This window comes from Haemaphysalis longicornis, unplaced genomic scaffold (genome assembly GCF_048455015.1).
Source record: "Haemaphysalis longicornis isolate Haplotype H1 unplaced genomic scaffold, Haemaphysalis longicornis Haplotype H1 scaffold_7, whole genome shotgun sequence".
In the NCBI taxonomy this organism is placed as follows: Eukaryota; Metazoa; Arthropoda; class Arachnida; order Ixodida; family Ixodidae; genus Haemaphysalis; species Haemaphysalis longicornis.
The window spans coordinates 150,983,688-150,999,618 of NW_027526422.1; the positions used below are offsets into that span (position 1 = coordinate 150,983,688).

Genomic DNA, 15,931 nt, shown 5'->3' on the forward strand with positions numbered 1-15,931 from the left:
GTAGAGATTTCGCTTTAAACAAATAACTCGTAGAATACGTTGCGAAATAGAGGCGGGATAAATGTGCGCTCTCCAAACAGATGGCGTGCTTGCAGTGCGAAGGCGGGAAAATTGAGTTGAATTGAGTAAACTTTTATTTCGTTGATTATGGGAGGAGGGAGAGGGAGAAGGGGAGGTAGTTAAGTGGCAGGAGTAGAGGAAGGCTGTCGTCCAAATATTGACATTTCTAACGAAGCAAGCACATGCGCAACAATTTATTAAAAATCTGCCGTTATGGCCAGAGGATTTACAGAGGGAGTGGGTAGATAATCATTCACAAAGTCGGCCGCCTGTAAGGTTGCTTCACTTCGAAGGACGTCTAAACAGGATATAGCCCATGCCGCTCCGAGGCCAGCCCCAGTCATGTTATACACTTCGAACCTAGCGAACAATGAAATTCGGATTCGTTGTCAATTTTTTGCGTTAATAGACAGCAGTGAGACAACACTGGAACGCCCGCCTCGCTGTGAGATGCGAACACGACTACAAGGCTTGCAAACCAGAGCAATTGTGTTTCGTATGTGCATATTCTTACTGCCTAAGCACACTTTGCCTAGAACATCCGCAGCTTCAACAGTGTGACCACCTGCATTTGAACAAAAATACATAATTTGCGACTACCGATGCTGCCTTAACCATACCTGACCGCGACATTTCCACGCGTTTGCCCTAACACTCCGCACTGCTTTAACTCATGCGCAGCTATCCAGAAGCAGCTATCCCGAGCCTTTTCTCGTGTGAAATATGAATGCGAAATAAAGGGTTTCGTCACAAATGCGACTCTCGCTGCGGTAAACAGGAGCGCCTTGCCATGTCAGCTCAGAAGACCGGCGTCTAAACTGTGTCGAACGCCGCGAATATGTTCTTACCAAGAGAAAGCAATAGGACCCAGTGTTCATTCTCGTACGGAGAGCGTCGGTAAGAAATTAAAATAGTATGACAGGTGAATATGGTGTAATTATACACCTTATAAACTGCGATCAGCGCCAAAAGTGAGCAAACAGTGCCTAAGTTGAACGTATGTCTCCTGCTCCGCCTATCCTCACGTCAAGGGCTACCGCGGGCACTGGACCGTTGCACCGCAGTACGGGTGGAAAAGTGAAGGCTTCGCTGATGCTACGCCGTGTCTCTCGACATAATCGAAATACGACGTGCTTCGATCATTGAATTTTAACACGTAAGTGTTTTATTCCCGGATACACATACATTTGAATGACGTCATATCCGTAACGGAAGTGACGCCAGTTCAACGAAGCAGGCTGCCTGTAAAGGGTGCACTCCTGCACACAGGGTCTTCTTGCGCGGAAGCAACCTTTAGTACTATGCAGTACGTTATACTTAGGGTTGTTTGTTTTCGGGTTTTATATTTTAACACGAAGTGTTTTATACCGGCATACACCAAGATTTCACTGACGTCATATCCGTCACGGAAATGACGCCAGTACACCTTTGCCGAAGCCACCAGGCAGCAGGACGTCGCTCGCTAAGCACACCCACAAGACAGCCGCCGACCCGCAAATCATGCTCAGCTGCAGATTTCGCTGTACATTTAACTTTCGTGTTTACCGATTCCTATGACAGATGAATTATCCACAGTTTTTTTCCCCTAGACCCCTTTGTAAATAGCTCGGCTATTCTTAAATAGCCGACGAGTACGGTAGGTCAAAACGACATGAAAGACGTTATCGGGCGTGTCAAAAACCTCATACCCTGTCACGACAACCCTCACGCTGACACGAGAAGCTGCATCCGAGACCGAGGCCACTGGTTGAAACTGAGGCAGACACGTGTGTTGCGGGTGTTGCGGACAACCTGCAGACAAACCGCTGAGGTGTCCCGGACAAACAGCTGAGTCGCGAGTCGCGGACAAACTGCACGGGTTCAACGCCTAACAATCACGTGTAAACAACCTATAAAGCCGACTAACGCCAACGGAGCTTCGCTTCTCATCGGAAGGCGTGTTGGACGCAGCTGGTGGGATCTCCCCGCTGAAGAGGCAACACGGACTGGCCTCGTACTCGAGCCTCGAATGAACGACGCATAGTCCTCACTCGGCAATGAAAGGGAGACCCACGTTGATGGTGGAGCGGTTAAGTCGTCTGGGTGAACCTAAATAACCGCGCGTATCTGTATTGGCACGACAAAACGACTGCACACGACAAAAGCCTGTGACCGGCAGCTCAGGCGACTTGGCCTTCACGTGCGAGACCAACTCCACAAGCATAAAAAGACAGACAGCCATGGCTATAACCAATTGCCGGGAAGCTCTGTAATTACTTCCATTGTGCTTCTTCTATAAGTAGAGAAGGTTAGGTCAAGAGCGCATGTCCTCGCTACGAAGTTGATCGTACCACCGCTAAGATTTCTCTGGGTTTGTCCATGTCCGCCCGGATCTCTTCGCGGAATCCACTTGGGCCGTGGATCACAACAGGAATGGCACGTCGCGCAACAAAGGCGCTCGTATAGCGTTCCTCCGGAACCCTGAAAGTGAGCCATCAAATCACTTACGCCCGATTGTGTGTGTGCTTTTCGCGTGTCTGAGTTTGAGCAGTCGTGTATGTGAGGGCTATTTCCATCTCCCTCCCTCCCTCCCTCTCTCTCTCTCTCTCTCTCTCTCTCTCTCCCTTAGGAGGCAGGGTAGGCAAAGCTGGAGTGCTGTACGCTTGCCACGGCACGGCATCCAGCGATGTTAGGAGGCAAAGTTCGCACATCGCGTCACCACAAGCCGCCCCACCAAATGGGGTTTCTCCTTGGGGCAGTAGTGCATACTCACCTCATTTTTCTCGACGGTGAAAGGCCCGGGGGAGATGATGTGTGCGCTCTCAGTGCCGCTCCGTGGTGCGGGGAACCACGGGCGCAACGGCGTGATCGGGCTGGAGAATCGCCTAGTCTCCATTCGCTGTCCCTGTACAGCCAAGCTGTTGTTGCTGTTCTTCTTCTTCTTCTTCCTCTTCTTCTTCTTATTCTTCTTCTTCTTCTTCTCCTTAAGTGCAATGGCACATACCCATTGCGATATTGGCCAGGTATGAGATTGACCTAATTAGGTAACAACGCGTGCTTTAGAATTGGACAACGATGGCTGGTAAGGTAGATAACAACAAAACATACGCTCCTTAGTGGCGGGAGAAGACAAATGATTGTGCTAATCAGCGTATGAGTCTTCCGGTGGCCGCGATTAATTCATGAAGGAGGGAGTAAATTTCCCTCCATGCTTTGCGTAGGGCGCTGGCGCCGAATGAGAGAAGCACGGATGGTTTTAATTCAAGACCAAAGAGCTCGAATGGGACAGCTAGGTAAAATTTTCGTTCCTATGAAACCTAGAGTTATCGGCTCCGATTTCATGCTTCCAGAGATATAGTAATCAGGGTTTCGGAATGCGCCTAGGAAAAGTCTGCCCTACTAATCTTAGAGAACCTTAAAAGAGAAACAAACGGCAACATCCAAGTTCATTTCAATGGCGAGCTCGTTCCTCGATTCAACTGTATTAAAATTCCTGGACAACAGATTCCACAAAGCATGGGACATGGGGCTACACTCATGAAACGTGGGGCAGCCACAGAGCAAGTTCTCCTAATGATCAGAAGAATCAGAAATATAGGCCACAAACTTGGTGAAAGGGAGGCTACACGGCTAGTAGAAGTCTCTATAGTATCATGTATCATCTACGGGACGGCGTACCTCCGACTCACCAAGGGCAAGGTAGAAAAACTGAACATTCAAATGAGAAAAGCATACAAGACAGCCCTGGGGATTCCGAACTCGACATCCACCATCATACTTCTGGAGCTCGGGGCTTACAACACAGTGGAAGTGCTTTGGGAAGCTGAGAAGATAGCCCGCATTAAGCGGTTAAACCAACCAACCAAACAACCAATGGAAAGTGGCTTTTGCAGTAGCTAGGTCACACCCTGCCCAGCGGGAAGCCATAGCCACTACAAGATCTTAGCGCAGATATGAGAGCGAAAATCACAATCACTCGTAAACCTAGAAATATGCACCCCCTACATAAAGCGGAGGAGAAGAGCCAGGGCCGAGTGCCTGGGGAGACTATGGGACAGTAGCCAGCACACCCCATATGTGGGCACCGCCGGACCACAAAAGGGAAAGATGGTAGCGGCAGTTACGACACCGTATGGAAGAGTTGCAAACTCGACTACCGTAAAGACAAACATCGCCACCCTGGGGGAAGAGGCAGCCATTGCCCTGGCCATCGCTTACAAACCCGGGGCAGTAATTTTACCCGACTCGCAAGAGGCCTGCAGACATTTTATACAGGGCAATGTCTTCACACTAACCCACTAAATTCTTTCTAAACAACCCCCGGAAGGGGTGCTTATTACATGAACGCCAGCACACAGATCGGTCAAAAGGGGAGCAAGGCCCGCGGCCTCCTTGTGCGAATCCCCGTCCTTGGACATGGTGAACGTTACCTTCACCGAATATTTAAGCATATTCAGACTCAGCAGAAGAACTATCCACCACCAGACAAAAGACTCACTAAAGAAGAAGAGCCCACTCTCGGAATATTACATACAGACACACTACCCACACTGGCTAAACTATACTTCTGGTACCCCACGCTATAGTCCCCTTTTCGCCCACACTACCGGGAGAGAGCGGACGCTTACTACATGGTATGGGCGTGCCAGTACACACCAGCTATACGCCCGTTCACAAATACGTCAAAGGAGCAGTGGGAGGCCACCCTGCGCAGCCGTGTCTTTGCCTGCCAGCGATGGCTGGTATAGAGAGCCACAGCGGCGTCGGATGCTAGTGGAATCCTGGAATTACTATAGCAACCGTCTTTCCTTCCTCTTTCTTTCTATTAAATAAATATATTTTCAATCAGCAAATCGTTGCTCTCAGAAACAGCGACATTCAAACAAATAGTGCTTTAAGGATTAGGTTTTATTGCAAACCCAGATTTATTGAAATACAAGTTTAATTTTGTAGAGGGGCGCTTCATGGCTGTGAGGGCCACTTAATGTTGTCGGAAAACGTAAAGCGATGAATTCCATTTATATCTTAAGTGAGCACACTCTCGCCTATTTAGGATACCGTTGGAGCGCCCACTAAGCAAGTAATATCGCCGAAGAGCGCCACAGTAATGGTTGTTACATTACGACACACAGGAAGTGCGGGTTCGCGAAATCCGCTAAGGAGTCCACCGTTTCATTAAGCAGGATACCTGCATGTCCTGGCGCCTATACAACACATACTGATAGGATGTGATTGATCAGTTGGAATAACAACTTGGTCTGGAAAATGAGCCACGTGTCCCTTTAAATGTGCCCTGCAGCACGCGCCCAGGCAGCAGCTTGGCATTCTTTGGGAATATGTTGTCGACATAAGCCGGCACTCGTGTATACAAATGGTTCAATCTAGAAGTAGTCAACGCTACTTCGGGAAAGAATTGAATTGACACACAAGAGCTGAGGGCGTCGAAACTGAGGCCATGGCTTCGTCAAGAATGCGAGAGGTTGCTGTGAAATAATGGCCTGCGCTCCACCAGTTAGGGAGACTGTCATCCCGAGGTACGTCCGTACTGACAACTGTTGACATCTCGTGGCTAGTGGTGGAAGGTCCGCCTTTATGTTATAAGTATAAGCCACAAATCTGGGCAACCCAAGAAGTAAGTGCAGAGCACGTTTTTAAGCATATTGTTACGTGACGCTCCAATTACAGGCAAACGACGAAGACGACGGGAGACACTGGACGGTGCTCGGTTCACGAAAGAAGAAGAGAAGTTTGATCGGCCAGCTTGCGAACCGTTCTGTTGTATCCGCCGCCCCCATACGTGGCAGAGAGACGCAGACGCTACCTCGTAAGCACGGAAAAGAGCCTTTATCCTTGTTACATCTATTTATAACCGGGCTTGCGGTTACTGATGATAATGCTGGAAATTGGCCACCTTAGCATTGTACGCAACCTGGTGGCATGAACAGAACTACATTACACAACACAACATCCCCTCCTCCCAAAAGGGGCACGCACAGTCACTGCATTGTCTCATAAGTCATATTTAGCCAGCCACGCAGGCTTGCGTCGATCTCTGGTGGATCGCCGTGGAGCCTCACTTTCAGCACTTGTCTCAGTCCCTCCCGACACGTTCCTTGGTACACTCATGTCCGTGACATCAACACTCGGCACACCAGTACTTGCAGTTGAAGTTGGAACTGCCGTTGTGTCGGTGCTGGCCGGGGTAGTAAGTGGCTGGAACATCTGGGCACTCGGGGGCTGTGCTGCGGTGGAGCCGGGAGTCCCGGGGGAAACGCAGGTTGCCTCTGTCGCAGGATTCCAGGCTGCAGTGTATGGAATCAGCCGCTCACGATTCCAAACGCGACCGTCGCTCAGCTCGTACGTGTCCTCATGTTGGCGCCGAACCACTGTGAAAGGAGGAGAATACGATGGGGAACCCTTTGGCACATGTCCCGGTAGTTTAATCCGAACTGCTTGTCCTGCGCTCAATGACGAATGTTTGGCTGCACGACGTCGATCCGTATAGTGCTTGCTTGCAAGCTGTTTCCGAGTTACCTTTTGCTTGACGGCTTGAAGCTCCACGCCTTCGACCTCAGGAACACTTCCAGTCGGTCCTGCAGCGAGATCGAGTCTGGTCCTTGGGTGATGGCCGTGTAGGAGAACAGCAGGTTTCTGACCCGTAGTTGCATGCGGGGTGCAGCGGTAGATCCCAAGGTACTCTGTGACAGCCTCCTTTAGTGGGCGGTGTTCCTCCAGACACACCTGAACGTAGTCCTCTAACACACGATTAAACCGTTCCACTTGTCCATTTGATTGCGGATGATAGACTGCCGACAATGTGTGGTGGATACCTCTATTGCGCAAGAATTGCAAAACGACAGTCCTGAGGAGCCCTTGCGAAAGAACCAACGATGTCGATGCCTAACTTCTCCCACGGCGCTGGAGGAAATGGTACCGGCTGCATTAGCGGCACAACTGGCTTTGCTGATTTGTCAACAGACTGACAAACGGCACAAGACTTGATCAGCTGTTCGACGTGCTTGTTCATGCCAGGCCACCAGTATTTTTCTCGGAGCCGTTGCTTTGTACGCGTGATGCCTGGGTGTGATTCATGGGCGATATCCAGAAGTCTGCTCACCAACGAAGAAGGTACCACGAACTGTTCCCCTCGGAGCAGCAGGTCATTCATCACTGACAGTTCGTCGCGAACCCTGTAGAAAGGCATTGCTTCTGGAGGCAGCGTCTTGGCTGATGGCCACCTGGACGTTGTCCACTGCATCACTTGGCAAAGTACAGAATTCTGCGCAGTTGCAGTTACATTTAAACATGCAGTTGCAGTTAAACATGAAGAAACAAAGCAAACAGCATCTTCCGGCTCCGGACGGGCTCCATACTTCTCCTGCGGTAACCGGGAAAGGGCATCTGCGACAGTGTTTTCAGTGCCCTTCTTGTATTCTATTGTGTAGTTGGATAGCAGGTCAGGAGAGAGCCCTTCCGGTTTACAAGTGCGGAAGCAGCTCAGTGACGTACCATTTATCTGTAGTTGCAGTGTGTTGATGGCGTCGATGCCCAGGAGATTTGTGCCTTGTGGTACCACGTAAAAAAGGAGTTCAGCATACCGGTTCCTATACTGGACTGGAGTGGCGAAGCATCCTTGAATGTAGATTTTTCTGCGTGAAAAATCGAGCAATGTCGCTGATGTTGGCTGGAGTGGTGGTGGAGGCCTCAGTTTGCTGTACGTATCAGCAGCAAGAATTGAAACTGCAGAACCCGTGTCCACGAGGAAATCGACGAGAGTTTCTTGAACCTGTACTTGTATGCGCACTCCGTTGCTCGGTTCCCCGTTAAGTTGCAGTACGCTCAGAGCTGTTGGATCGTGGTGCTGGACTTCTTGAACAGCGAGGGACTTCTTGCTAAGCTTCTCGCTACGACGGACTCTCTCGAAATGGCCTACCTTGCCACAGTTGTTGCACGTCTTGTTCCTTGCTTTGCAAATACTAGAATTGGCTAAGTGTTTCGCAGAGCCGCAGCGAAAACAAGTCCTACTATTTTGTCCCGACGAGGCATGTTCGGCTGGCCCTGGCGCCCAACGCGTATCCACTTTTTGCACTTACCCTGTAGGGCTAGCTGATGACAACTCCTTGGAATATTTTGCAGCTTCTTCGATACTTCGAGCAATCGTGAGGGCCCTGTCCAACGTCAATGAGGAGCCTTCCAAAAGTAGCCGCTCCCGAAGTACGGTGTTGCTCGTCTTGGCGACGAGTTGGTCGCGTATGAACTCGTCGGCCCTGTCATTAAAGGCGCAGGAAAGTGAAAGTTCTCTCAGCGAAGAAACGAACATGTCCGCGGTATCAACCGGCAACTGAACGCGTTGACCAAACCACTGGCGTTCAATGACAACGTTAGTGATAAATGCGAGCAAGGTTAATGTAGGTATATCAGGCATCATTTACAGAAATTTCGGTACGCGGGAAACATCATTTAGCATTGACTATAAAAACGTTGTCTTGGATGGCCGCCATATCAGAGTATGGAAAATTGCTCTCAGGTATTTCTCCCAGGACTTCCTTCAATGCCCTTTGGATCTTCCAGAGCAACTAAGGCCTGTTTTCATTCGGAAGTTTTCCAAAACGCAGCTTCAGGAATTAAAAGAAAGCGCTCGTGAATGATGACGATAAGTCTTCGTTCCGCCTGCCAACCAGTACAGCTTGGCGGTTCCTGTAACAAATGGAATAGGTGTGCCGCCGAGCGGGATGTGAAACTGGAGTGGACTGCCCTCTTGGTGGCGGTATAGATATTGAAGGGGCGGGCTAGCTGGGAGGGGTAAACAGCCTTGTCAATGGCGTATAGTTCCGCTTCTTATGCTGAGCTGAACTGCTTGTTGCCTTCTGTATAAGTTGTGTTGAGTCCGGTCTAGTAAGCGACAGCCCGCGAGATGCCTTTTCCCGCCGCGTCCGTGGGGTCTATATAACCGGGAATGGGCGCCACCTTTAATTGCTGTCTGTCTATAGGCTCTAACTTGCAGTACTCGCCAACCGTTGCTTGGGAATCATAGCTGATCGTTTGTAGGAGTTTATTCCCGGCCTTGCTTTGACTCAGTCTCCTGAATGTGTTGTATTTGTGGACTGAGATTGTTTTCTCTATTGTGGCTGTGGTGCCGACGTCCTCTATGGCCTTATTACATGCGGTTATCGGTATTCCTAAAGATATCTTTGCGGCTCTTCGCAGTAGGGTATCCAGTTTCTGCAGTTGGGTCTTACTGACGTTTGTATTAGGAACAGCGTATCTTGTGCTTGGTGTAATGAGTGCTTCGTTAAGTCGGAGTAGGTCTTTTAGAAGCGAAGCATCTCATGGTCGGGGCTATGTCCCTCCCTTGTCGTTGTCGTTGTTGTTCCCTTGTTGGTCCCTTCTATGGCTCCTGGAGTGACACTGTTGCCCGTGTCTTCCTTGGCCGGCACGAGACGAGCATGCTTCACGCGCCTTCGACGTTTCATCGTCGTCGGCAGCGGCGTGCATCGGCGAGTCTCGGCGAGCCATAATTACAAGCAGCCCACAAACATCCGGGGAATGCGCATCGACCTCATCTTCAGCAACTTCAGGGTTCATCCACTACAACAGCCCTTGACTTTACATTTCACAGACCATAAGGCGGTCATAATCAAAGAGGAACGCCAACCACAGTTCGACGTCACCTATAGAACAGGAATATGACAATGCTTAAATAAAGACAAACTCATACCAAGTACAACGTCTCTCTCTCTCTCTTTAATGCCTCTCCACTCTAACACCCCCCAACCCCCTCCAATAAAATTACACCATCTTCCCGTAGGAGAACCCTGGGTAGTATGCGAAACAGCCATGGGGTCAACACAATCTCCCATTTCGTAGTTCCGGTAAGTGAAAAGTGTGGTAGTTAGCATGGAAACCAAGAATAAATATAACAGTAGCTACGTACCTCAACCTCACGGAAACGACGAACTGAAAACTAATGGGCACTTGAATTGACCCCATGCCTGCTTCGCATACTACTCAGGGTTCCCCTACGGGAAGATGGTGTAATGTTTTTTTCTTAAGTCCTGACTGCCTATGGGCGACTCGTTTCATAGGCTGAAGTAATTGTTCTCCTTGTTTGAGGCTGAAGCAATCGTTTCATAGGCTGAAGTAATTGTTCTCCTTGTTTGAGAATTCAGACCACTTTAGTGTAGCTCCCACCATCCCTCTGGCCAAGGATCTTGATCGTGGAATGGATGACTGTGGCCTGTAGCGTAAGTTGAATGGGGGTGGTTTCCATCTTCTGTTGGCGGCAATGAGTACTTCTGTTCTTTTTTGTGGAGGATGTCAAGCCATTTTTTTGGGCTACTGCTTGGGTTTCATTGAGTTCCTATTGTAGTTGTGTTTGAATATGTGCAGGGTAGCCTGTCTGGATAAAGATGACATCTACGTACATACGGTGATGTACGTCTTCCACCTGTTTTAGAGTCCTGTGAATCTTAAGGGCTGCAAGGTTGAATAGGGTTGGAGATCGTATTGCATCCTCGGGGGAAAGGTGGTGTCTCATGCTCACCCGTTGAAACCACGAAGAACGCTCTCGTAAGAAATCCCTGACGTAGTTGTACAGGCTTGATCGACAGCTTCTGGTGGCAAACTCGTCTAATATGGCGTCTTGGTCCACACAATCAAATGCCTTCTTGTGGTCGACTGCGATTATGGTCTTGAGTTGCGCCAAGCTTTGTTCAGCCGCAACTTCTTCGTGGATTCCTAGAAGGACATCTTGTGTTGACAGAGGCTGTCTAAATTCTAGCATGCTGTACGGAATGACATCAACTTCTTTAAGGTGATCTTGCAAGCGCTATAGCATCATACGCTCCATAAGCTTACTCTACCAACATGAACTGAATTAACCATTTCTTGCCTGGCTTGCAGACATCCGCATTTCAGTCCTTGGCCACACTTATTGCGCGGTGTTACACCCACTCCCTGATTCTTTGGTCGCTTTTCCCACAGTATCCCGTTGACCACATTGCCTTCTCAGTGAGTGCCCTTCGGTGCAATTCATAGCCACGCAGTTCAACAGGGGTTCTATCTATACGTGGCGTTCGCACAGCGTCACTATAACACAAGTATAAAGCCCCGTGCACGTAGATCTTCGCTGTTCATACAATAGGAGGACAATATTTCTACCATGGTGCGGGCAGTAATTAATATTTCTATGTCAATGCCCCACAAGGGATCTTTGTGTAAGTGAGTATGTGCCAGTAGCGGGTTTTTGTTCGGAAACTATTTATTAAATGTAAGACAATCCCGCACAACTAGTCCTTGGATGAGTTGGTGTGTGCTGGGATGGGGGGTTTTCGGCGGACGCGAAAAAGGCGGCTATTTTAGGCAAACACAGTTTCACAGTAAAAACTTTGCGAACTCTACCTTTACTCGTTACACAGATGCTTACCCGTACACCCAACAAACAGCCATGCAGTGAGTGTCGCCGATGCCAATGGCGAAGAACTAACGGTGGTTACAGTCGCCACGATGTCGGTAGAGGCAGCAGAGTAGCTGGGATACCGCGGAGTACTAATAGACTCTTGAGCCGTCTGTTCCAACTTTTTACCTAGCCGCATATTGTACGTTGCCCTTAACGTTCTACAAAACGTATGCCGGCCCCCGGAACTACATGTCTCCTGGACCGCCGGACACCAGTCTTTGGAGGGAAATGCGGCGGAGCGCCGTAGCCCGCGTTTATACGCACTCGGCCGTTTTCCAAGACGGCGATGGCACGTAGCCCTCAAGTGTACCCAGAGCCACTCCTCTTCATCGATGCCCGGCATCCTCACCCGCCACCACCCAGAACGACATTTTGTGAGTTTCGAACGAACTCTGATCACCATGATATTTTACTGATGCAACGTATGCAACCATCTACACCGTAACCCCTGATCTGCGGTCCCAGCCTGACACCGTGTACCGCACGGTGAGTGAGTGTCAACAAACACAATCCTTCCCATGGATCCTCACCTAAACTACGAGCCGTGGGTGGGCAAGCTGACCAGAACCAACCTCTCAGTCCAGCGTAGCTTGGTGAAAAGGTTTTTCCAAAACGGCCGATTGCACTAACTGGCCCAGCAAGCTACGCTTCTACTGGTGAAAAAAGCCCGAGCAACCAGCGCGAACCTCGGATTCCGGGATCAGAGGATACTCACGCGTACAGTCTGCTCTACGATGCGTCATATTTCTGGGCAACACCATGTATCTGCACACTTGAATTCCCTAGTTGCATTTGGAAGTAAATATCTTGTTCTGACCGTGTATGAGGATCATTATTTCTAACACATAATACATTGAACTTATCCACGCTTACTTTTATTGCACACAACTCTATAGAAAGTAGTCTAGCGTGAACAGTTGAGAGCCGTGACTCTGCTCTCTGCACACCACATGGCCTATCCTGCCTTCTCAGCGGCCCACCTGTCTCACCGTCAGAATTCCTATAGATATCAAGATGTGCCAGGCCGCAAATACCTCCATCGCTTACTCCCACTGTACACACTGGACCTAGAGTCGGCCTGCCGATATAAGAGCTAGCTCTATCCCTCTGTCTTTTTTTACTGGGAGGCGCACAGAAGTGATGCTGTGAAAAGTATATAGAAACTTTATTAAACACGACATGGTAAGGATTAATCTGCCGCCTCCGTCCATGCGCCCGCGGAGGGCCCTGGTGATGTGAGCCGCTTAGAAAGTCTGCAAGGATGGGGAGAGTAAGGGGAGGACAAGGATCTCTGTGACGGGCTTCGCAAAGGGCCGGGATGAAGTTTTGTGGAGAAAAAATTGGGTTCGCCGCTCGAAAAAGTTCTTCACATTGTTATTGGCTTCGTACACTGGTCTGGCCATACGCGATACTTTCCGCAGCTTCCTACTCGAGTGCCCGTCGTGGAAAGGTTCCTTGACACATCTGAGCCCTTTATTTCGCATCTTTAGCGGCGACGCGACAAAGTCTGCATGGCAACTGGTGAGGAGATACCACTGCTCTGGACAGTACTTAGTTTATGTGCAACAACACTATCTTTACTGTCCAGTGGTCGCTGCGCTCTTGTCTCGAGGTTCTGATAAGGTGACGAAGTCAACACCGACAATAAAATGACGTTCGGGGGACTGACTTAGGTGTTTCTGCTGCCTGCTTGTGTATTTTGGCGTTTTCCAAAACAGACGAGTGGCGGAGTACTCCAATGCAGGCGAGAAAAAAAGCTACATCCTAAAGCCGACCTGCGTAAAATATCTAGTCCCGCTCAAGGTGAAAAAAAGTGACAAAATGGCAGCCACAAACGGTGATGCGCTAAGATATGACCCAAAATTCGGGTTGGATTCTCAACGGAGCTGGACTATTTTGGGATTCTGTGCGGTGACTCTGTTCCTATTATTATCTACGGTTAATGCCAGTGGCGTCCTCTTCTACGGCATTATGGAGACCTTCGGTGTAACAAGACAGCGAGCATCCTGGCCTCTTACGCTGACTAACAGCTTACTTCACCTGGCAGGTAAGCACAATACGGAGTGTGCCGGACATAAACCAGACCTTAAGATACCCCATACTTTATTCTGTTCGCTGCCTACTTGTTAGCATTCATTATTAAAACCTACCAAGAATCTGTTCTTTTTCCGACCCGAGGTTGACGCATGGATTAATGAGCCTCTAGTAACGTCTGCAGTAATAATTGTTGAAGCCTCATCAATATTTCAAAGGTCTATGGAAATGCAGAAAAGTTTGAATAATTCTTCCTCCGTTTTTCTGTGGGCACATTTTTCTTAAACTTTCTGGGTAGGGACTGGAATAGCGGGTCCGTTCACTGATTTCAGCAGTACTGGAAAATGAAGGCTGCCATACAGATTTAGGATTCCGCACTATTCGATTAGAATGAGGAGAGTGGACGTGCCTATTGCCAGGTCTATTGCGAAGTACGTGTTGTGTGTTGTGCTTTAATACGTTGCTTATTTTTTGTAAGCAAACAGGAACCAGAAGAGAGCAAGACTGTTTCTACTGTAAGCCTTGGGTTAATGAGCAACTGAGATAAGTAGCATTAAAATTTCCTGTCAGTATGTGCGGTTCTGGAAGTTCATCAATTAGTTTTTTTAGTCCTGGGTATAATCGGTGATATTCGAGGGGGATGTGCAGTGAACATATTAATGTCAGACTGCCAAAGGCGAAAGCTCGTACAGCTTTCGCTAGTAGATACGTTTACAGCTTTATAAGATGATATGCTACTGATCTGTGAAGAATGACTGCTACACCAGGAGAAATGGGATATCAGTGCAATCTTAGTCTTAGCTAAAATCTGCACACTGAGGAAGGAAGCTTGTTTCTAGCTCAGTGTGTCGCTTGCAGATACATTGTGGTGGGCTTGTGTTTTGAGAGAATTATGAATATATAGTAAAAAAATTCTCCAGGGCCCCTACAGTTCCAGTCAGTTATGCTGGAAATTATGCAGGGATTTGGTTTTCAGAATGAAAGTATACCAACTAGCTCAAGTTGCTGTTCTTTGAGGCGGGAGAAGCGGCCAGAAGAATGTCTGCTATCAGATCCATTGTTGCAGCTCGCGATTTATCCACAAGGCAACGAAGAGTGTTCGTAGCTGCGTAGCAGGAATGAGTTCAGGGATGTAGACGAGCAGTTGGCGCCAGCATGTCCGCGGGCCTGGTATTCGGCTGTCGGTAATCGCTGGTGCAGCTACACAGCACTCCGACGGCGTTCGGCCGCAGCTCTCGTGTTCCACTTACTTGTGACCGATCCTGCACATGTCCACCCCATCGAGACGTCATAATTACATTTTATTACAAATACCTATAGCGCTTGATGTCAATTATTGTAGAAGGCTAATTAGCAAACACAGTAAAACGTAAGCATACAAAAACAAGCTATAGAATGTAAATACAGGTTTGTCTTGTTACCAGGTCAGAACAAAGTAACAAAATAAAATCGCTGACACTAACCAATTGTAACATCAGCATTGAGGAAGCGCTTTCAATAGCAGTTAAAACTAGGAGTGTGCGAATATTCGAAAATTTCGAATATTACTGGAATATTAAATATGTTATATTCGTATTCGCTTCGAAAACTATCTATTCGAAACATTTTGAATATTCGAACAGGTTCGAATAATCGGCTATTATCGAATATTTGGACTGATTAGTCCGGGTGGGGGGAGTGGGGGAGGGGCATGTCTTTCAACTTCGGAAAAGGGACCACAACAGCGTTTTCTTTAAAGCCACATATTCGGCTTCTATGTTTTCTATCCCTGTGCGTTTGCAAAGTTTGTCCGCCGAAAACCGTCGCAAAGTGGTATAAAAATTCTTTTGCCAACTGCGGTGACAAAATGCCAGCGGAAATGAGCCAAAAAAACGCCAATTTTTGGAGCGCTGTATCTCCGCAACGGTGCCACCAGGCGTGGCCGTTTTGGTACCATTGAACCAGCCGAGCGATCCTCTTTCCGGTCCTTTTTGAAAGAAAAAGGAATGCGCACAAACGAAGCCAGAAATAGATGCGGAAGCGTGGTTGGCCTTCCGGTCGGCGCGCGTTGAAACGGCCCTCCTGATTGGGCGTCGCTGCGGCAATGCAAGAGGGCGGCTGCCTGAACTGTGTAATGCGCGTTTCTGAGTTCATTTGCACTGCCTCGGTCGTCGAAGTTTCTCTTCAATCATTTTATCTGCTATGGTATTCAATGCGGGCATTATAGCGATGGCAATTTCTGAGATCACAAGCCGTATCACGGGAAGTTGCGTGGCTCAAAAGGCGGAGGTCATCGAACGCTTCGTGGTGCGCGTGACTTTACCCTGGAGGGTGAAACGTGGTGTGCGCACTTATGATAGCGGTTCGCGCAGTAAACTTTTCGTCTTATTTGAGATGCCTTGATTGATTGTAGGGTTTAAC

At 48.7% G+C, this 15,931-nt stretch overlaps 1 protein-coding gene across 1 annotated transcript in view; it reads left to right on the plus strand.

Annotated features, from left to right (window-relative positions):
* The first annotated feature begins 13,127 nt into the window (after positions 1-13,127).
* The window catches only part of LOC144147131 (monocarboxylate transporter 3-like), a 36,118-nt gene continuing 33,314 nt past the window's right edge, over positions 13,128-15,931 (plus strand). Inside the window, exon 1 of the mRNA XM_077679204.1 lies at positions 13,128-13,544. Coding sequence (XP_077535330.1) covers positions 13,319-13,544 — 226 coding nt within the window. The 5' untranslated portion in view covers positions 13,128-13,318. The remainder of the gene's footprint in view (positions 13,545-15,931) is intronic.